This window comes from Necator americanus, chromosome X (genome assembly GCF_031761385.1).
Source record: "Necator americanus strain Aroian chromosome X, whole genome shotgun sequence".
Lineage (NCBI taxonomy): Eukaryota > Metazoa > Nematoda > Chromadorea > Rhabditida > Ancylostomatidae > Necator > Necator americanus.
The window spans coordinates 28,965,243-28,988,900 of record NC_087376.1 but is presented as its reverse complement, the minus strand read 5'-3'; the positions used below and the strand labels follow the sequence as shown (position 1 = coordinate 28,988,900).

The 23,658-nt window shown below is 35.3% G+C and overlaps 3 protein-coding genes across 3 annotated transcripts; 2 read left to right on the top strand and 1 right to left on the bottom strand.

Annotated features, from left to right (window-relative positions):
- Nucleotides 1–205: 205 nt before the first annotated feature.
- RB195_025822 (uncharacterized protein) lies at nt 206–3,347 on the top strand (the record flags this gene model as incomplete). Its single annotated transcript, XM_013453990.2, has 4 exons — nt 206–247; nt 303–371; nt 3,012–3,137; nt 3,204–3,347. 4 exons carry the CDS (start codon nt 206–208, stop codon nt 3,345–3,347), a joined length of 381 nt encoding a protein of 126 aa, XP_013309444.1.
- A 5,187-nt stretch (nt 3,348–8,534) lies between these two features.
- On the top strand, nt 8,535–12,301 carry RB195_025821 (uncharacterized protein; the record flags this gene model as incomplete). The annotated part of the gene is made up of 12 exons (XM_064214126.1): nt 8,535–8,678; nt 8,737–8,833; nt 8,915–9,042; nt 9,102–9,236; nt 9,490–9,570; nt 9,661–9,765; nt 11,016–11,106; nt 11,175–11,286; nt 11,374–11,460; nt 11,534–11,646; nt 11,705–11,842; nt 12,183–12,301. 12 exons carry the CDS (start codon nt 8,535–8,537, stop codon nt 12,299–12,301), a joined length of 1,350 nt encoding a protein of 449 aa, XP_064070007.1.
- Nucleotides 12,302–12,779: 478 nt separating this feature from the next.
- RB195_025820 (uncharacterized protein) lies at nt 12,780–17,403 on the bottom strand (the record flags this gene model as incomplete). Its single annotated transcript, XM_013453987.2, has 2 exons — nt 12,780–12,995; nt 17,197–17,403. 2 exons carry the CDS (start codon nt 17,401–17,403, stop codon nt 12,780–12,782), a joined length of 423 nt encoding a protein of 140 aa, XP_013309441.2.
- Nucleotides 17,404–23,658: the final 6,255 nt, after the last annotated feature.

Sequence of the window (23,658 nt, the reverse complement as noted above, 5' to 3'; positions counted from 1 at the left end):
AATTTAATATTACATCATAGTACTGCATCTATATATTTGATTGCATTATATATAAATTCCCGGTATTACTGTAGATGTTAAAATAAGACTAAATAATTTATATCAGCCGGGCAATGGAGTCACTATCATTTCATTTCTTATCGCAGAATGTCTTTATCATTCCATTGCTTACAAACAGCACATAATTTTTCAGGAAGTTTCAGGAATGAAACTGCTTATCGTCATCTCTCTCTTTGTTTTTATTAATGTAAGAGCCATTACTTATTATATATTTTTAAACATATAAACGATTTCCACTTCAGGCTGACTCCAACGAAACAAAGGAAGAAGAGATCGCAGCCCGTATCTCAACTGATATTCATGGTCACAAAGTAAGTGATAACACTTGTGACTTAGAAAAATATTATTTTTTTCATTTATGTTCTATGTCCTGTGCCCGAAATAGAGTTACAGTGTATTTTCGGAGAGTTTTGAAGAATAATCACATTTTATTCGTTAATTTTACAACTTGTTGAGAAACCCTCACGAAAACAAAGCGTGAGAAATGGAACAGGTTATTACTGAGAAAAATTCTAAAACTGTTAATAATTCACGAAATTAAAAGTGATCAAAGACTTATAGATTTACGAAACATTGTAATCCAAAAAAATTCCCGTTCCTCAAGGAAAATTTTTGGATCGAAAGATTATTAGATATTCTATTTTCTCGTATTTTCTTACTAATATGATTAAGTGTATCATGACCTGTGGGTACATAGTTTAGAATGAGATTCCGAGTTTCTAATTCTTGTATCTTTTTTTTCGGATGAAAATTTCAATTCTCTTTCGAATTAATTGTATTTTGTGGAAATTTATGTGATATCAAAGGTGTGGCTCTAACATAGCATTAAGAAATGCTACGTCTTTTCGAGAAAAACCGAAGGAAAAGGTCATATCCCAATTGACATCATTATCACAACTGAACTTATCAAAATGTTCTCGAAAGAGCTCGTGAACAGAGAATGTTCATCGGTAATTGACCGAAGGTTTTTTTTCAGTACCTCAGTACAAATTTTTGCTGAACTTCCGAGAACATTCAACGCCGCAAAGCTTCATGGAATTGTGAACTTGACCTTGCTACTATTGTGTTTTCCAGAAATTTCTACAAAGAAAGCATAGGAAATACATTTTTCTGTATGAATGAAATGGAAACGCAACAATGCATAAACTTTACCCTTATCCAATACCATTTATCCAGATGGAAAAGCGCATTATCGTGGATAAATGGCCTTCGGTTAGGTAAAATGATATCCAGTAGGAGTTTATCCGCGGATAAATCTATGGAATGGATAAGTGCATTACCTAGCGGAAATAAATGTCTACCCGTTTTAGTATAAGATCTTTTTATAAGACCAGAATTCGGTTAGCTATGATATATCATTGTATTGGATTAGTTTCAGAGGACTTTTTCCATTTTCATCGTATTTATCCTCCCAAAAGCAAGTGTAGTAGATCCAGGCCTAGAATAATGGATGTATTCAGTGGATTTCTTTCTTTAGCCAACAACTTGGTTTTACATTTTAAAAAAATTTCCATGGGAAGCTCTCTATGCATTTCTGGATATCCAAACAAAGTATGGCGAAACCTTGAGTTCACACTAGTACAAGGGACCATTGGTTTTGTACAAATCGTACACCATTTAGTGAACTTCAGAAAAACTTAATTGTAGGTGATGAATTGCTAAAATGAAGGAAACTTTATAATTCGTGCGGTAATTTATAACAAAATCAATACGCAATTTTTACGGGCATGCATTACTCAATTATCCATGCTGCCAATTTAGTGAAAAGCTTATATTGTCATTTCTGCGTCACTTCATCCGAAATAGGATTCATTTTTTTCCGGATAATCAAATGAAATTCTCATCCATGACATTAAAGGCATCACCCCACGAATCTGAGGTGGTGCAGATTTCAGGTGGAGTATTCGTATACGGGATGGGAGACTACGGAGAGGGAGGTGATTCCGTCCATTTCTTGCTAATTGCCGTAAAAAACGGCCTGGAAGATGCGGCGCCGCACAAGACTGGCGCGCTCCAATCGAACCTCCTGTACAAAATGGTGCGCCAAAACGAATGAAGCCGTATCTTCCGGGCCGTTTTTAACGGCAATTAGGAAGAAATGGACGGAATCACCCCCCTCTCCGTAGTCTCCCATCCCATATACGAATACTCCACCTGAAATCTGCCCCACCTCAGATTCGTGGGGTGATGCCTTTAATATTCATGGAAAGGTTCTCATATGGTGAGAAGAAGTCAATTTACTCTATGCTCTGTTTATATACTTGAGAAAAATATTCGTTCGCGTTAATGTAATTTAGTATATAAAATTATAATATGTAGCTGTTATATATATATATATATATATATATATATATATATATATATATATATTCTTTTGCTCTTTTCGAAAAGGTCAAGGATATTTTCGGCTAATCTATGGCGGTGAACTGAATTACAACCGAGTACGGTATGATATTATCGTCCTGATATTATGGGACACAAAATTAGTTTTTTTTTTTGCTTTTTTTTATGTAGATCTTATTTCCATGTCTACTGTGAGTGTTGCGAAAATATTTTTCGTGAGTTTCTCTCTCGTCCGTCGAAGCTTATTACAATTCCACGTTTCATGTCATTGGAATTAATGTCATTTCCGCTTAAAAAGTGCCGTTCATTGCATTGAAAACGCAGTGAAATAGGACGCCGTTGAAAAACTAACTCATGAGTGTCTCGTCAACCATGGACGAGTTCTCCGCACTCGAAATCACGCATTCGAGGGGTCATCATCTACAATTCAAATCGAACACATCCTCCGGTTACGGTAGAAAAGTGCATTTTTCATAGAAACATTCATGAAATAATTAAATAATAAGAAAAATGGATGAAGGGATAGTTTGTTAAACCCTGCGGATGTCGTTTTGTTATGGCCACACGCCCCTTTTTTTTGTTAAAAATTTTAAACAAATGAATTTTAGGTGCTAATTTACAGCAAGACGTATTGCCCTTACAGTAAAAAACTGAAGAGATTACTTAGTTACTATCCTATTAAAGATCTGAAAGTTATTGAATTGGACAGGCAGAAGGAAATGAAAGGAATCCAGGTATAAGTCGATTTTTTTTCTGACCTAAGTAACTACTTAGAAGCTCTAATTCCAAACTGATTCCAGAACTCCCTGAAACGAATCACCGGTCGTTCCACAGTGCCTCAATTGTTCATCGATGGCGAATTCGTCGGCGGTCATGATGAAACACGAGCGATGGAGGATCGAGGAGAACTACGTAAATTGCTGGAAAGAGCTCGAGCGCTGTGAGAATCATCCTTATAATTCCAGCTCATTTTCCAAGATACCCTGTACCCAGTTTTCCTTGATCATGTAAACAGTAACCTTGAATTTCAAGCTAGATTTGTTATAGCCACAATCGAACTGTTTCATCATGTAAATCTTCTCTGATCACATTTCTTATTCAGGTAGAAAGTTCAGGATTCTAATATCTTTGTCAAACATTTATTACGTGTGCAAAGTTTTAGTATCCTTGCCATTATATCAGGCACTCTTGGACATATTGAAATTTTAACCACGATATTGTTTTGTGAAAAATCTATATAGTTTTTTTTTCTTGAAGAAATTGCGTACTTTTCTACGATTTCTCACAAATCCATGCTTTCCTGGTTTCTGTGAAAATGTTCCACTGCCTTATTCTCTGGATGCTGCCCTTTTTTAAGCCTCCTTTTGAGGTTCTACTTTTTTATAAAGCTAATTTTTGTCCTACATCCATCAATGTACGTATATATCCATGTTAATTTTGATCATTTGCACACTGTACGCTTCCTGGTTAGTTGGAGCGCTCTGTGTCTGGAGCTTAATCAAAAATTCATAATCCATAGTTCATAATTATATATCCTTAAGCACATACGGCACTTCTGTATGAATTTATAAAGATAGCGTTCGCTTGACAGAATCATATGTTTTGTTTACATACTTGAGATGTTGATTTTGCTGCGGAAATCCCGCCGGCATGTGTCCTTGACCTGCAGCTTTCTTTGAAATATGGCCCTCTTTTAGAGGTTTTGTAGATGTAACGTCATTATATTTTCAGCGACGACTCATCCATTCATCATCCAGAAACAGAATTATAGAAAAGTCTTTATTATGGTATTGATTTAATGTTGAGCTATTGGCTAACATGGTTTTATTACCGTTTCTGTTTTGTATGTGTAAATAAATTCATCCGTTAATCTCGTAGAAGTTACTCTAGGTGAAAAAAAATCCAGACGTTGGGTCTTTATATGCCGTGGAATCGTGTCATGGATCATTATCGCGACAAGGTCGAAACAATTCTTAGCATCCACTCACATCGACCTCCCCCCTCATTTTTTTTCGTCACTTATCGTGCGCTCGACGATCAATCGCATTGATCGATCGATTGGAACACCCACGAAACGCTATCAGCGCCACACGATCCGCTTACATTATGCAAATCTTTGCACAGTTCACAGTACTTTACTGTACTTTCATTACTACTATTCTGTACTTGTTATTGTACTCGTCGGTTATACGATATCGTTGACGTCAGCTCATTTAACTGTAACGGATAGCTACAGCATCCATGATGACACACCTGTTGTCGCACATGCACACCACACACTATGATTAAACGTATTTGCCTATACCAAAGATCACATAAGGCAGCGATCTTTGACTTTTCGAATCCTCAGTACGTCCTCATTATTCGGAATTTTGCATAGTTAACGAAGATTTTTTTCGTCAATGAAAAAGGACAATACTGGAACGCTAATGTCGTTCCAGACCGTGCCTGAGGCGGACACAGAACCGGTCGGCGCCGGTCTTCTCACATTCCTCGTCGTCCACAACCGCAAACCTGACGATCCTCAGTTTTCTAGCTAGATTATATATGTTGCTTAACTATACAAAAATACAATAACATCTATTCCGTAATTCACAGTTCCTTCTTCCTTTTAAATTTTGCTACAACAAATTTCAAATTCATCCTTAGCGATATGTTTTTCATCCTGTTTCTCCTGTACTGTCAATGAACTTCTCGTCTATAAACACTAAATCGATAACTCGAAATTTGTTAAGAGGAAATCTTTCCGGAACCAACAAATGTGTCAACGTTATCGTAACAGAATAGCGTTTGTGATTTTGAAGCTTCTCCTTAAGCTATTCTACGACGATACTGTAAGATTAAATCAAATTATGCATTATAAGAAAAACAAAGAGTAATTCCTGATAATTTATGTCAATATGTACACTTTCCGTTCTAAATAAATATAATTCTTGTGATTTACTTGAGTAATCGAGGTTTTTCTCTTTTTTTCTTCAATGTTCTCTTTTGTTTATCTGAGAGAATTTTTCTAATTTTTTTTGAATGTCTGTTCGGTTGACAAGGCAAGTACAAATGTGTTGCAAATGTCTTGGAAATCTATTAGGGCCAAATGATGTTGCAAATAAAAACGAATATTTTTTATCTCTGACATTTTGTTATATGTGAAAAGATTTCCATTCTCGTTTGCTTACTTACATATTTCATTCATTCCTAAATTAATTAGATTCTTGGCTCGTCAGTCACTTAGTTAAGAATTCATTTAATTTGTCCAGACATTCATTGTTTTTTTTTCATCCATTTCGTCACTGACAATCCTGTTATTTGTTTATTCTTTCACTCATTTGTCCGGGTGTTCATTGATTTCTTCGTTAGTTTACTTCATCAGCAACTCTTTCACTTGTTTTTTTTAGTTAGTCTGACGCTCGTCCTTCCTTTTTCTCATATCATTATCCAGTTTATCTTTTCATTTCTTTTCTTTCTCTATCCACTACTATTACTCCAGGAAGAATTTGAATGTAACAAATTGCGCTTGTAACGAATAAATTTTATGATTGCCTTGTTTATGAGCTTCTATACATAATGATTGACGTATATACCTGGGAATTCTTATCAACACACTGCTAATGAAAGTCATTTTCAGTTCTCTTTCATTGTTTTCTCTCTTCTCCTCTTCATTGTAGTACGCATTTTTGAATTTTCTAAACGCCTACTCTATTGTCTCTTTCTCTGTGTCATTCTCAAGATTTTTTTAAACTTTTTACTACTTACTCTTTCTTTTACTTTTTTAACCTAGTTTTTGGATATTAATATGAGATGTATTTCTAATACACATGTTAGTAAGTAGGAAAAACAGGGACCTAAAAATTCTTATCCAGGAAACAATTAGTTAAGAAAAGTCGGGACAGTTGATTATATACCATATTCAAAACAAAGTTTTTCGAATCTTCACTTATCTCGATCCCCCGACCCCCCAGTATTATCACAGCAGCTGTAATGAAGCTTTTATTATGAAGGGATCCTCTGAAGAATCCTATTATTTTCCCGTTTTTGAGAAAGAAAACAGCGAGAAATGCTAAACATGTGCAATCTGCAAACAAACAAACAAACAGTCATAAAATAGAAAATTAGCTCGGGTATGGATTCTGAAACCGTCAGAAATATTTAAATGCTACAAATTCAAAATTCTGTAAAAATTTTTGAAACTTCTTTTTAAAATTTACATTCGCCAAAACTCGTAGTTTCACTGATTGAAATTAATTCACCTCAAATAGACTGAGGGAAGTGTTACTCAAGAGAGGGGTTTAAAATAAAGAGAAAATTTTACTGGGTTCTATGATCGCTACCTGTAATCAATCAGTTAAATAAATATAACAATTTTGTTAATTATCAAAGTTAATAGAAGATGGTAGCTGCGATTTCTTAAATCCGTGCATATTTCCAGAATTCTACTCTTCAATTTAACATTGCTACTATAATTTTTCATTTCAATTTGTACGCGCCTTTTTTTCTGAAAACATCAGTCATAGCAGACCTGGATGATACGGAGATGAACCTGTCAGTTCACAATTTATTTCCTTTGCAGTGTACATACATGCGGCACTAAATAAAAAAATTTAAAAAAATAAAAAAAATAGAGAAATAAAAAAATAAATAAATGTCTACGCACAAAATTCTACACTAAAACTTATTATTTCTACATTTTCAGGCAATCAACTGGATGTGTATATTTTTGAGGAGATCGTAACAGAATGCTGCATAGTTTTCTAAATGATTACAGTACTATTTTTTTGAATAAGTTTATTTGTTGAATACCGGCTATAAAATCAATTGTAGACAAAAAATTTTCCAAATTTTGCGATGAAGTAGTGGAAAAACGATTTAGCATTGTAAACTATGCAAAGAAACAATTATTTTAGAAATTTTTAATCTCTTTACATTTGATTCTAACATTTCTTTTGTTGTATGGATGTGTCTTGGATTGTGTGCAACGCCGCAACGAAACATTTGATGAGATCCTTGAAATGTTAGGATGATATTTCTTGTAACTAAATATGTAAATTGTTTCGATGTTCAAAGTCTATTGCCTCTGTGACATCCTATGTTCTATTTCCACTCATTTCAGAAAATTAAAGAATATAAATTTCTATTTGAATTTCACCACACATCCACGTAATGTTAATGGTGGTTTTGATTCTATTTTTTTGCGCTTTTAGTTCTTTAATACGTTTCTTTAAAAGATTTTTTTCCAGAAGTTAATTGATGGGTGCAACATGGTAATTATTTTAGTTTTTCTTCATTAACTGGCGTCATGTGGCTTTAAACTTCACCGACGAGCAACGTTCTTGCAGAATAGTTCATTGCGTATTCGATCGTTCACAATTCTTCTAGGAATACTATAAATTTTTCCTTTTAAATTGGCGCGGCACGCCTGCGACATTTTCTATGGGAATAGTAGCCGCATTCCTCGATCGATATTGTTCTCCTATAGTAATTACTGCGAAAAGCGATAGCGTGAGTAAGGATTTTACGACACCTGTTCTTGCTCTTATGGAGATCGGTAAATTACAAGATTAGCACCTTTTAGTCGTGTTCGTTAAACTTTCGATAATCAGCAATTAGGCCTTGCGCGAATCGCGCAGAGCGGTTATTTTTTTTAAAAAGAAATTTCATTGTAGTTTCCTAAGGAGATGTCAAAGATTTTCCTTTAAATAAATATCTGATCGTATCTTCACTTCTTCTTAGTTCTCACTCATTTTGTTGTGGTTAATTTTTGAATTTCTACTTATTTTAGTTTAAATTCTGTGGTAATGTGAATGTATTCCCTCTAGGATTTTTCTTGTTCAGAACCTTGCCGGCGATTCACAATAAAAGCAAGATTTAATGGAATTCTAGAGGCGTCATTCTCGTCATTCTAGAGGCTCTGTTTCCTCTCATTTCAGGAAATTAAGGGATTTAAATTTCTTTTTGGACTTTAGCGCATTATTTCTGACAGTTTTTTCCTTTCCTCAATTTCTTTTACTACCATTATTTTCTCCTACCATTTCTCTCCAAATCTCCACTACATCACCAGCAGAATTTGATTTTTTTAAAGGAAAATTAGCTATTTGTATGTACAAATTATTTCGAGTGCAAAAAAAACCTAATTTTAGATGAGTGCCCCAGGGGCACAATCCGAGAATCGCAATCCCATGCGAGTTCTTGTACTGGCACTTGTCATTGATATGCTCGCATTCACCTGTATATTACCATTATTTCCGTCAATATTAAATTTCTATGCTAAAGAAGGCCATCGAGTGAGTCATCAGTCAATTTTTTTTTCCATTTTCTTAACCATTTAATGTCTCTTTTCAGGATCGCCTATATGATATTTTTGTATCCTTGTTAAAATCGTTTCAATCCGCCATTGGTGTACCACACAATGCACAATATAATAACGTATTTTTTGGAGGTGGAAATTTGCTACTTTCTTGAATTGTTCTTTATTTTATTATTAATCTGTGACTCCGAATATTCTGGAATACAAATTTAGGTTTACTTGGTTCACTGTTCAGCGCATTGCAATTTCTTTCCTCACCCACCCTCGGAGCACTTTCCGACATTTACGGTCGTCGAACAATGCTGCTGTTGTCTTGTATAGGGACATTAATATCTTATATTGTAAGTGAGGAAATGTAGATATTGATCAATGCGAGTTATATGAACTCCTCATTTTCCAGATTTGGCTTAGGGCCGAGACATTTTCTGTGTTTGTCCTCTCTCGAATTATTGGTGGGCTAAGCAAGGCAAATGTTAATGTAGCAACAGCAATCGTTACGGATATTTACAAGCCTGAGGATAATCCGAAGGGAATGGTAAGTGCTCTTATTCTCAATTCATCATCTTTTATAAGAAAATATAGATATAATATATCATATATAAATACAACTATATAAATGAGAAAACACAGAAGGTGTGAACAAAAAACGGAAAACATAATCGCAGAAATTATGCATTTTTGAACGTGTAATGTTACGGGGAACAATTCTCGCTTAATCATCGTAAAAAATATCTGAAAAAAATCGAAAAAAAAAACAAATAGATAGCTTGTACCGAACGAATTTCCAGGCTCTCATCGGTATCTCGTATTCTGTTGGTTTCCTTATCGGACCAATGTTCGGCGCTTATTTCTCCACAATTGCTCCAAAGGTTTGTATATTATGTGGATTACTGTATTTCCAACATTTTCGCCCTCATAATTCTACGATTTGACTCAAAACGTTTTTTTTTTCGTTTCAGGATGCATTACACACCACTCCAGCTATATTTTCTATAGTTCTCACTTCTATACATTTTTTATTGATTGCGTTTCTTCTTCCGGAAACATTGCGATATGAAGATAGGGTATGCATATGTTTATTTTTAATTGTATTTGAAGTAATTAACTTGTACTCCAGCAACAAACCGCCTGGCCGATAATGAAAGAAAATATAATAATATGAAAGAAAAGAAAATGAAAAATGAAAAAACTTTCATTTCTTCGAAGATTATTTATTTATTTATTTTTATTTTTCTAGTAAGTGAGAAAAATGAACAAATATGCGAACTTAAAGATCAGCGGGCGAGAAAAACCCCTCATTTCTTCTTTACCGTTCTAACTGCGACCACTTGTGAGATATCGAAAATCGATATCGGAAGATATGATATTTTCGGAGCAACATCTTTCAGTTCCTGTTTTTTTTTAGTTCAGTTTTTCTTGTTTACGAAGAGAAATGTTGTGGTTGTTTTTTAACCTAACTATTATTAATGAGAGTAGCAGAATATGAGGTAGAGGTTAAAATTACTGATTTTTTAAAAATGATTATTTCAAAACTATGTACGACGATTCCGGAACCCCTGAATTCTTGTTCTAGTGCCGTTGGTATAGCAAACCACCATTTTTTTAGTTTTCACTTACAGCTATAACCTCACAACAACAGCGTAGAATACCTCCATATTGCGTACTCCTCTGGATAACGTTAATGTGGAGGATAAATTTAGTTGAGACGCGTTCCTTCACCGTTCGTAGAATAGACTAAGAAAAACTGCGCACATCAAGTACCACCTGTTCCAGGAAAAAATCGTTTCGAGAGAAATGTGTGAGGAACGAGGCGAAAAGAAATAAATTGGTAGAAAAATGTTTGTTCATTGAAAAACTCGTAGGAGTTACTCATTAATTTCAGACGATCCTAAGTGGAACCTTGTTGCTGAAACCCTGTAAAAATGTGGAACTGCAATATTTCTCTTCAAGGATGAGAAGAAAATGTAGTATCTATGTTAAAAATAACTCACTGATGCTTTTATCAAGTCGTAAGGGTGATATAGTAGTAGTGATAATAATAATTGAAATAAAAATAGTAATAACAATGATAATAATAATGGTAATACTAATAATATACGCGGAAAAGCGGAGCTTGAGCAAAACAGATTTTAAAGTAGGAACGCTGCCATTTCAAGTGCGCTAATTAGGAGCAGCAAAATCCGCTAAACTGCATGTCTGACGTACCTAAAACGGCTTAGAACGATTTTTTTAAAATTATGACAAAAGTTGCTTTTAATTATTGCTGTTAATTGTCAATTATTCCAACAGATGATTCATACCTTAATCGTTTCAGAGACGATCCGAAGATATCGCTCGCAAAGCTAATCAGCTCGTTTCACCACAGGAACTCTTCAAATTCTCTGCTGTCGAGGCACCTATTGAAAGTATGTTTACATGAAAGAATTATTTTGTCATCTAAGAATTTTTTATGCACATAGATGTTTTTTTTTAGAAAAATGTGAAATGCAGAAGATTGGAATCATTTATTTTATATATTTATTTTTGTATGCCGGTTTAGAATTCACATTACCATTCCTAACACATTTGCTGTTCAATTTCGATAGGTTTGTTTTTTTTCTTTATCTCTGAAAAAAAGAGATGTTCCCATTTTTGTTTGCTTATAGAAATGTGGTGTGTGTGTGTGTTTTCAGCATGCAACAAGGGAAGATTTATTTGTTCACTGGGCTTTTGATGTTGCCGATTCAAGGACGAATTGTTCGAAGAACGCCAATGATTAAGTGAGTCTTAGCATACGTATATATTTGAATAGAAAATATACGGTATATGAGTGAAAGATGAATGATTTTTTAGGCAAAAACGTGTGGCTGAAATTGGTATTATTTGCATAATTCCTGCATATCTGATTATTGGTCAAGCTACTAACCAGTACATACTGTACTTAGGTCTTTTCCTTTACGCTATCGGTGAGCAAATTCGTTTAACTTCTTTTATAGAATTTAAAAAAAAATTATCCATTTGCAGCATCAGCTACAGTGGTGAGCTGTCTAACTTCTCTGGTATCGGCCGTTCATCCAAGCACAGATAAAGGTGCATTGGCCGGAGTTTTCCGGAGTATTGGAGCACTAGCCAGGGCGCTTGCACCGATGATAGCATCCACGAGTAAGTCGCCGATCTTTTTTTTTCAAGAATATTCATATTATATTATAACACGAGAACTGGTCCTTAATCACATTTCATTTGTAACCTCTTTGCTCATACTATACTTCTGTTTTCTCAATCCTTAGATGCTTCTTACTTCTATAATACGTACATGTTAGCCATTAAGAAAAAACCTGGATGAATATTGTTTGTCCTAACCTAGCTGAGAATAACAGTTCCCACTTAAAGCATTAATAACCTTGTTATTTAGAAAACTCTGTCGTTTATTTCTACAAATATTATACTATCAATATATAGGTGATATAATTCTAGAACATATACGAATATGAGACTCTTTCAGTGTTCTGGCTAACTGGACCGACTCGATGCTATACAGTTGGAGGAATTCTACTAATGATTCCACTAATACTTTTAAGAAGGCTTGAAAATCCCGTGCAAGATACGAAAAAAGCTTTATAATTTATCCCAACGTTTTTTTTTCTGTCATAATGATTCCTTATTTAAGGGTTTGTATGTGATATGTCTCGTCTGAGATGTGCTTTTGTGTTTTTGCTGTCATTTTTCGCTTTCTTTTATTTTCACTTCTGACCAGAATGATCTAAATATTTATGCAGTATCAAACAAAATAAAATGTATGCACAAATTTAAAAAGGTTAATAGAGAAGGATTTCTGTAGTTTAAAATCATTGTTCAGGATTTTTGAGGTAAAATCAGAGGTTGTCATAGAAGTTTGTTGAAACAGTAACAGAGAGCTAGGAGTAAGAAAACAGTAAACAATTTATACTTGCATAAAATAACGCATTTTACTTATCGTATTAATTCTTAATATTGTAAATTTTAAGTATGAGACCATTGTTCTCTCGATTTTAGGGCACTATTCAAAATTTTCAGCACTTTGTAAACGGAGAAATTAAACATGAACATGAAAAATGTGCTGTTATAGCCGAAAGCGAAAATCCCCTGAGAATTTCTCAGCAAGTTCCTGCTTTCGATCCTCGATTTCACGACGTTTCTCAGCGGATAACACACGCCCGAGATAGATAGTGATAGCACGATGAGTATCACGACGAGTTCCTCCTATTTCTTTGATCACTCGCAGTAATTTCTTCATATTCAACCATTCGCTAATTGTGAGATATTTATGGACGAATTGCTGAAATTATAGGAATAGTTGTGTGTTCTGAATGAAGCGAATAATGAGCCTTTTTTTTGTAATTTTTTTTTCAAAGTTACCAGTAACTGCTAGGTTACTTATGTTATTTTACGTATGTACATAAGTAATCAGAGAAAAACATGAGCAGTGATGATATCGTTTTAGAAGATTTTTGATGGTTTCCCAGTATCGTCAGTTAATTATTACCGTTTCTAATTAAGTAGTAACTATCCTGATAATTTACTGCTCACAATTAGTCTGCTTAGATTACGAATAAGTGAGTTTCGCATGGATTTCTAACTACTTTACAAGTATAGTTCTAAGAAAAGTAATTTCACCTAATTTTAGCCGCTTTTTTCCAAGATTAAGTTTTACTGCAAAAGAAATTTACTCTGTCGCAGTTTCTAATGGCTCATATTCATATAAAAATATTTGATTTTTGTCGAAAAATCTCAGCAGCTGTACATTTTGAAGAAAAGTGCTGTAGCTCCCCAGAAAGTTCTGTTCAAGGATGTAATCTCCACTTAGAATAGGACAAAAACTGAGAAGTATTTTAATTCTCAGGATTTCTTCCAATATAATTTCGCATAACTTTGTTTATTCTTTCATGAAAATGGCGCAAAAGCGAAATCGAGCAGATTTTAAATGTTAAATATACAAGAACCGGAAATATTTACCCTTCGTCAGCTTCCGGTGTTCAAAGAAACTCTTTCGTCTCATTTTTTTATTCGTGATTTGACCCAAAACATATCAGATTTTTTGTTTTCTCGTAGCATCAGATTCGGCTTTATCTCGGTTCGAATCTTTGTACTTTACGATGTCAGCGACATTTTCGTGGAGAACCACAGTAACCTCGTGCTCGGAAATCAAACGCTACGGAAAGTTGTAAATGGTTTGGTCTGGAAGTTGTGCTGATATGCTCCGGAAATTGTTGTTTATTACATAACCCATATGAAATTGTCTTCTTGGTCTCCGTGCCGTGAATTATTCACAGATCACATAATTAAGGTCCTGAGTTTCTGTTGTGCACATTAAAGTTCCCTCTCTACACTTTTTAACCTGTTCGAAATAGTTTGTTTCCAAAACTAGCTGGTTACTGTAGCACTACAGGTGATTTATTGAAGCTACAACAGTTAATAACATTAGTAGCATGATTGTGTTAATTTATATGAATCTAAAAATTTATTCATTTATCTTCTAAGTGTGTTTAAGTTATTTTGAAAGCGTAATAATGTGTATGCAAAAATGTTTTATCTAGTTGCGCATGAAGTTCAATATTTTATTCCAAAAGAAGGAAAAAAATTGAAGAAAGATTTACCATATTGTGTGATAATTAGAAGATTTGAAACTGCAAAAAACATAGTCAACAATATTTATTCGATTTGTTTTTGTACAAATTTTTTCAAGAGCGATGTTTTCCTGGGAAATAATGCCTGCGGATAGACAAGGAGGAAAAACACGATTTTTGATGTGTTTAAGAGTGTTTATAGTTATGCTGAAATAATAACTTCCTTCTTTTAGTTCTTCCTGTTGCATTAACAGCAGAAACAACACTCATTCCTGAACAAATATGCAATTTTAGAACAGAAACGGAAAAAAGTTGAGATTCGTCAGTTGTTATGCAATGCAGTTCGCGGATCTTTACTTCCAAAATCCGATAATAATAAAAAAAATGCCTAGAAAATCAGAATAAATCACCTACAAACTCTCTAGTGGTGGTCTTCGAATCTACTGAGGAGACTGAAGTTAATGTGAACTAATCCGGGTTAGATTTGTCATGATGATCCTACATGGTGAGTCAAAATTTAAAAACACGGGTTACATTGAATAATTGGTTTTTCTTTATATTCCTACAGGAGATAACGTATCTCGAACTAATTATTCAAACTAATCCTTAGCTTAACAGCTAGTTCCATGTAGAACATCCCCCGAAAGGTAGGTCAATATCGGCGAATACAAACACGGTTTTTGTCAAACTGTGGACAAACTGCATTGCAAGACTTAGACTCCTGCAGCATCTAGTTTTCTTTCGATTACCAATTATTATTTTTAAATTAAAAGAAGTTGGCAAAAAGTGTGATTCTGGCAGGTAGAAATTTACTCAAAGTATCTTTAAGTTGGTATAATTTTTTATCGTTCTAAAATTTGAAATTCCAGAGAATCTGACAGTGGTTCTGTTGATTTTTTTGATATTCTCATTGTCCAAATTCCTAGGTTTAGATCCGTGTTCAAATAATATCCTAGTCGTTGAGGTAATTTTGATCGAAAGATTGGGATTCAAAAGTCTAATTCCACAAATTTATTTTCTTTTTAACACTCTACTTTTAGTATTTGTCCGTTTCTACTTACTAACACGTTTATCATTTGAATATTAATAATTTATTTTGTTGGGCTGAATAATTAATTTTCAAGCACATTCAGCTGCAAAAAATTGAAAACAAAAACACCAAGATTACTGTAACAATCACGAAAAACTTTGAATATGACGGAAATGAACACAAGCAAAAAAGCACAACGTAATTAAAAATCCCACTAACTTAATAACCGTATGAATGCCAATTTATGTCATTTCTTCGTCAATCAAATTATCAGTTAAACTTCCCATAATATTTATTTATTTGATATTTTTCTCAACTAAAGTCTCCGAATTCGGTTTAGCAGAAAAAAGGAGATATTTGCTGAAAAATAGAATTTCTAACGAGCAATCCATTCTACTTTCACTTTTTCCATTGTTCAAAAATAAAGATAGTGATATTGATCAGCTGGTCAAAATTAAGCGGTACGTTTGCGATCGCCTTTATGGGGCAGTAAGAGCAGTGTATTTTGTTTAAATCTGTATTTTTTTTAATATTTACCAGAAAAAATCAGCTTGATTTAAACATTTAATTTATACGGCAAATATCCAGAATTTGTGATAATTATTTATTATTATTATTAATTTAATTATTATTATTGTGAATTTAATTAGTGTATTATATATCTTTGTCGATCAAAGTATGTACTTTGTTTTTGATGTCGACGGCATTTGTTTGAGATCGTCTATGAAGTCACAGGGTTCTCTTATCATCTGAACAAACACTACTGCATCCATCTCATTTCTATACAGTATCGTGGTTTAGTTATGTAAGTCTAGCTCTTCTATAATATTTTCTATTTTATATTTTTCTTATTTTCTATCTCCTATTTTATATAATATTTTTTCAAAGCTTCAGCGTCATGACATCAATTATTGGCGATTTTCGGTTAGCGCTTCCTGATATTACCACGAAAGTTGACAAGTAAATCAACTTCAGCACTAATTCATGGGTACCCGTATTATGGTTAGAAAAAATCAAATCAAATAAAATAAAATAGATAAAATTAAAAACTATGAGTTTATCAGCTGATAATCAGTACTTAAAATGCTCTTCTAACGCTTAGTTCTCCTAGATTTTCTTAGCGCTCGGAATTAGCGCTCTAATAGCTTCTCGTAGAAAAACTACCGAAAAAAATTTCTTGTGCAAGGTTGTAAACGATCTTAATGCATTTGTTTTCTTGGATTACGCCAAAAGCCAGTTAGCAGCTGCCAGGAAATTTCTTCAGCTAGTTTTTTTTTCTCTTCCGCAAAGATTGAACTCCTCCTCACTTCGCTTAAAGTTTCTGGATAGCCGCCAATTTCGTGAACATTTTACCGATTTTTTAGCATATTTTTGTTAGTAGAGAGTCGCAAATACATAATTCCGTATGAGGACTTTTTTACAGGCACATATTTTTGTATGGAAATCTACTGTAGAAACTCCAAAAGTGTTTCATGCACAACGATTTTTATCCACTTTTTGTGTTTCGTGCAGGGAAAGTGTGCAAAAATGACCGTTGCATCTTATTTTCTCATAAATTCTAGAATCCGAACATTACGCCGCTCTTTAAAATAGACATGTGAGAAGGAGCTGATCCAGAATGAGTGATTTCATTTTCTGTTATTAGTCCGAGTAGTTCAGGAATTTTGTAGCATGCGAGAAAAAATATGCAGCCGTGAGAAATGGTTATTTCTAGACTTTATACGAACGTCGAACTTCTTCTACCGGCAAAAAAGTATGGAACTGTGCCGCTTTTTATTTTTTCTGGATGTTAGAATGGGATTATCCAGAGATGAAAACGAGAACTCGCTGCAGGATATTGGCAGCTAGAAAGTACATAGAAGCAGAAAAAAAATCGAGCATACCTTAGCGGCTTCGACCATTTCTGTGAAACCAGCACTAGGAACTGGAAAATTCTCTTCAACGAATCCGACAGTATGCTGGTCTTCAACAGTAATATTTGATGTATTTTGTTGTAGTTCATCAAATTCAGCGGTTAAAATGATTTCAGTGATGTTCGGCTGCTGTGATGATGATGACGGTACTGCATAGCTATGTATCCTATTCAGCATTATTATAAGTATTGTAAAAAGTAAATGACGTTTTATGTTGAAGTGTACGTTGAAGAACATTGTGGTAGAGTAACAGTGAGGTCGTTGAACTGAGTTATATGTCCGAATTCCTTTTTAACGTATGTTCAAATGCGCAAAAGATGATGAACAGGTTTTCTCAATATCGCCCGCTTCCACTTCAGGCAAAAAGTCTATAGTTTCGCTCGGCAAAACGACCAGTTGTAGTTGGCAAAAATCTATATGAGCGCAATGTTTTTCACTGTGAATAGTTTGAGGGAAAAGAAGTTTCATTTGATCAAGGAACAACCTAATAAGACCACCGCTTATCCACGAAAATGTCGCCAAAATTCTACAAACTTACAATTTCTAGAGATACGATTTTTCTCAATAGTTAACTGACAAAAGCTTGGACGATCGCAGAATTTTTGCAAAAGAGAGGAGAGAGTCACATGAAAATCTCTGGAATTTTTTGCCTTTATTTCTAACACGAGTATTTTCCTCAGATTAAATGCAAGTTAGTATTTTTGTTACGAACCTGGACAAGCACTTTTCAAAAATGATCGTTCGTTGTTATTTGGAAATTCCAAAAGAAAAGGGAAGTATTAAGAAGGACAACGTTTTTTTTCATTTATTGCTAAGAATTACTTTTATCTTAATCCTGCGAATTTAGAATTTTCACTGAACTCATTAAATTCCTCTTTTTTTCTCTCTACGAGTGAATTTCATTTTAAAGCTCGGAAACCTCTTCTGGGAAAAATATTTGGAAGTTTGTGGCTTTTCCACCAACTTTTTGAACTGCTACTTTCTCTCCGGAATTATGTCTGGAATTTTGATGGTTATATCAACGTTCATCTGAAAACAGTGATATAGTTAAGCCATCCTGAGATTACGGAATAGATCTATGTGATCTTCCTTTCACATTCGTAGGAGCTTCTTTGGAAAGACAGAAATGGGTGGCGTTCTAAAAAAATATTCCCTAATTGTAAGAAAAAATCGGAGATCACCAGTCTATTCCATAACTACTCTCACCATACCAGTACAAATGATTATAATAGGATATCCAGACAGATCATATTGTGAGTACGTAAGTGAAGTCAAACCATGCGGAAAGGAGTTTTTTTAATAAAAAAAATTAATCTATTCTGTTGTCACCATGTTTATCAATGTTCATCAATATCGATTTGTTTACTATCAACTCCAACTCATTTTCAAACTTAACAAATCTCCAGAAAAGATCGAATAATATGGATAAATATGGAAAAATATGGTCAATTTTGTCATATATGAAAAGCGTAAGGTAAATATTGAAAGAAACTAGCTCCCTCAAACTAGTATACTCTTCTAATTTTCCCTCATTTTATTCACTCACTCAATGTCACATATCGAATGTCAAATGTGACTCGATTACTCGACTAAACCTGCTTTGGGAATTGTGAAGGATACGATCCGAATCGGTTCACTATTAGCGTTTAATAGCAGCTATTAGTGACAACAAACAAACAACTATGCGGAAAATAAACAACGAGGTCCTTCTCTCACGATTGCAGCTGCAACCTCAACCGTGGATAATTAGTATTGGTGGGGTTTTGCTGTTTATTAACAATATTGAAGCTCTACAGTTAGTAGAAATGAGTGTTTTTCAGAGCATAACAAGATCCGTTGAAGATCCCAGCGCTCATAAGCAGAAATGAAGATTGAAAATTCTTTTTTTTTTCGGAGTATAGGAATATCCAGAAGCTTCGAGACCCAAGAATTCTGCAATAAAATCCTTTACTGTTAATTCAGCGAACTTTTACGCGTATAGAAAGGTTTCAATCATCTACCTATTAAGACCTTAGGCTTGAGGAAATGCCAAAAGTACATGGACACTTCCGATGTGATTCCTAGCTTGCGGATATTATTGGATTTTTCTGGGGATGCTAAATTCTGTTGAACCACACAGCTTTTCTTACGCGTTTCCTTGCTCGACTTCCTGAAAGATTCGTACTTCTCACTACGACTCTTATTTACAAGAATGAATCCGCAGAATTGCATTCCTTCTTATACCCTAGCCCCTCTAATCCAATCCTTGCCCTGGAAAAAAATCTTGTTAAGAAAAATTACAAACTCTCTAACTAAAAAAAATTCTTAGAAGTCTTGTAGGATAAGAAATCTTCTATTTTGCTTAAAATCCACAGCAGACCTATGTCTAAGCATGAAGAAGATCTAGAATCTTTTCAACTCTCACTTCTGCTTTTTTAAATCCCCGTAAAAGAGTCTACAGGGATCCATCGATTTCTTGGATCGATAGATGCCCCAAAGTACTGGATTCTAGGAAAATAAACGTAATCCGGAATCTCCAAAGTGCATTGTGCCCCAATTTTCAATTTCCAGATTTGCGAGCATGCGATGATGTTTATTCCCGAATCTTGCCATGGACTTTTCTCGTCTCTCAGGCATAACCAAATTTTGGCAATGTGGCAGTTTGAAAACTACGCGTGATAAAAAAATGCACCTAATTTTCTTATGAATGGATACTTTCGTATGAATAGTTGTCAAAGTGCAGTGTTACTGGTTTTTCTTTCCTCGGAGGTTCTTCCTTTCCTAAAAAGGAAGAACCTCCGAGGAGGAACATTGTAACGCAAAGATCTTTGTATATCACATGTACTACCTTTTTGGGATTTGAAAGATTTTAATTTTTCTGGATTTCCTGTTTTTCTTGCATACGTTTCATTTGATGAACGCTTTCACAAGTCGTACTTTTTCAGACACGTAAAGCTAAGACGAGCCCTGCTTCCACGGCAGCTGATGGATTTTCGAAAAGATTAATGGCTAGGAAGAACTGCAGTAACAGTCTCCTATCTGGAGTAGAATCTTTGCTTTCTGGAATCAGCTTATCGTATCGTTAGGAGTTTTTCTTGCTCGTAATCTTCTCACGCCTACTTTTCGTCCACCTTCCACCAACCAATTGCAGCTATTCTCCCATGCACTTTTCGCATGTAAAGTGCACATCGTTGAATATCTTATTTATTGAGGGTAAGCCACCTGGAAATCCAGGATAAGCTTTGCAAATGGCTGCATAAGCTCAGCATGCATCCACGGCTAGATGGGTTTCACCTCAGCATTGTTTCTTTCCTTTTTATGAATGCAAATGGCAATCTATACGAAATTAACTACAAATGGAAAGAAGAGCACAGACTTACTTTTATGGAACTAAGAAATGTTACAGGGGAACAAACTACAATCAAAACAATAGTGACCTCATGGCTAGGTCGAGGCAGTCGGACAGAAATTCCTGAATTCCTGTATTGATTCACCGTTATATTACAGTGCAATCACGTTATTATTATAAGCCTCAATTCATCCTCCAAACGATTTTCTGGAATGTACATTTTGTCACAGAAAAACTTCTGGAATTACTTTCTTTTTTTCTTCAATGAGAGACTTTGATGCGACAAATTAGGGAATTTCGAAACACTTACGGAAAAAAAAACATAAATACTAGATTTCCAATAATTAGTGATTAATTGCTGGGCTGGCGAAAATGTAATCCATGAACACTTATGGAATTGCTACGCATGAAATAAATAAAATAATTCAAGAAGTCATAATCGCATTCAAATTTTTACCACAAAAAAAAATGCATTGTCCAGTTAATGTACGAATTTTCTGAGAAACTCGCGCTTCTTTTTTTCCCTCGTGAAGTACTTCCTTGCCCTTATTTTTCATGGAGGAATCTTAGCACTTTTCCATTTATTATTTTAAGCAGCAGCGTTTCCCTCTATTACATATACAGGCAATCCGGCTGCAGAGCTGCACTATTTGCGGTTGGTATAGGATTTTTTTTTTCAAAAAAAAAAAAATGTTATCTCTATTGAATGACACGTTTCTATGTGGAACTGCTCATCCGAAAATGAGTGGAATTCTTTTGTTACGTGATCTGCAAAATAAAATAAATTCCACATTGTAGGAAAAAAATGTGAAACATGACAATTTGAAAATTTTGTGTAGAAAAAGTTGAATGCGGTGAAATCACAGTTCGCCAAACGTACGGCATCTCTTTTTTTCGGATAGATAACTAGAGAAAAAAATAGGGGATTTAAGTGAGGTCAGTGAGAAATTGAGAGCAATGCGTGGGCTAACCATCAACAGCTCAACAATCCATCAATTATTGCTGCTGACTGAGGAACAGAAATCATCCAGCAACGTGTTCAAAGCAACAGGTGACCACCGGATTTAAATAGTGATCCTTAATTACTCACACGACATCTATTATGTGTGAAATGGAGCAGAGAGGTGAGGCTGGCTCGAAAATTTTCTCTTTCAACGTAACACTAGAAATTAACATTTGCACGATTACAATGGTGAGTGTTGTGAGGTTTTCTTTTTTTGGGAGGACATTTTGAGGTCACTAGTAAACCGAATGAGTAACGCATCGTTTCCCGAGGTCTATGCAGAGTTTACGACCTTTGATAAGAGAGCTATGACGTCCGTACGTTGTCGGGCGGCGATGTGCATTGCCTTCATTCAAAAACGCACTCAAGATTGAGATGAAATGTGAATGAGGATCGTGCCTCATGTCTCGCTAAGCTAACATTAGCATAACACTGCGTGAAGAAATGTTGTTGTTTTCCCTGAAATTTGAAAGAACCAGAACTGGTGACTATATATGTCGACAAGTGCAACTCTAACTAGTGCACTTGTCGCGTTAGCAAGAGTCCTTTTTTTTCTCGCCGGCACGTGAACAGCGCGACACGTCGAAAGCTGCTGCGTGTCTTCCTTGGATATGCAAATTGTTCCGTCGGATGGGCGGAGCGTTGACCGCTTTGCCGTCGACTCGCCGTCGCCGCCATCGCCAATACGCAGCTCGTTCGGCGTTCGGTCGTTCGTTCGTTTCCCACATCAGCGAGACATCACGATTCGACTCGTTTTTTTTACAAACCTCATCTCGCCCTCACTCACCGCACGTAACGCATCCCGCAGTCCATTTCGTTCAGCACGTGCGCAAACTCTTTCCTATGTGAACTATACAAGTCCACTTGACATCTTTTTTTTGCAATCTCACCTCTCTCTTCCCTCAATTGTTGCAACCTAAACAGGTTTCAGATTCTTTGACGGTTGCCTAGCAATAAATGGCTTGTTTATGTAAAATAGACTCAGTCATAATATTATGCTGTGCTCTGCAATAAATGGGGGGGAGTAGAAACCAGTTTCAAAACGTTACTGGTCGTACCTGTGTGCGTTCTTCTCCCTCCCTGATCTAAGCGGTCATCCATCTATCGTTCGATGACGAATACCAGCAATTGCGGAACACTCCGTGAGGATTCAACGACGCGTGAAGACGAGGTCTGACAACTGGTAATCTGCCGCCGCAGCCACACATACTTCAGTCACCTCAACCAGCTTGTCAAAAATAGCAGAAGAGAATGATTTCGACCAGTTTCCATATCCACTAACTTTTACTTTCATCCTACGAAATTGTTGTTCGTATTCTTAGCTGATTTCGATTGCATTGAGTCGTGAATTTCATTTTCCCTCAATTACTCCCCTTTGTGTTGACGTTCGAGGCTGATATTACGATAGGATTTCTTCGCTGAACACTCATATGTGCAAAGATTTTGGCTGTGATGTCAAAATATTGACCTTTTTTTCATCTTTTAAAAATATTCAACATGAGGTGAGGATAAATCAAGTGCATACATGCACATTTATGGAAACTCTGCACTGCAATTTATGCCCGAATCGCAAACAGACGAACAAGAAAAAACATATTAAATCGTAGGCAAATTATGTACATATGTATTCGATGGGCGAACAATGGTTTCGTATTTTGGACAGCAAAGATTCTAACCCCAATATTACATTCCGCCTTGCATTTCTCACATTTTTGATAACATTTTGATTTGTGTACGAATATAGTATGAGATGTGGATGATTTAATGTATGTGTGAAGCAGAACATGTTCTTACGTTACCATTTCTGTGTAAAGTGAGGTACGTATGTAAGAAACGTGTGGGAGGGAGCAGACGAGGGTGATTCGGTTAGCCTCTAGTGGCTGGACTGGTCTCCGCTTGCAACAAACACTTGTTCTCAAGCAATTGCACCGAATAACCCGACCCCGTGTGACAAAAACTCGTAGGTTAAGGGTCGGGACATAAGCACGGAAGAGGGGAAAAACCGTGGAGGTCGACGATGAAGATCTCAACACTCCTGAATTGGCTGCGCCCCCGCCTACTGACTAGTCGACCTCATCAATCTCTGAGGTCGATCGAGTTC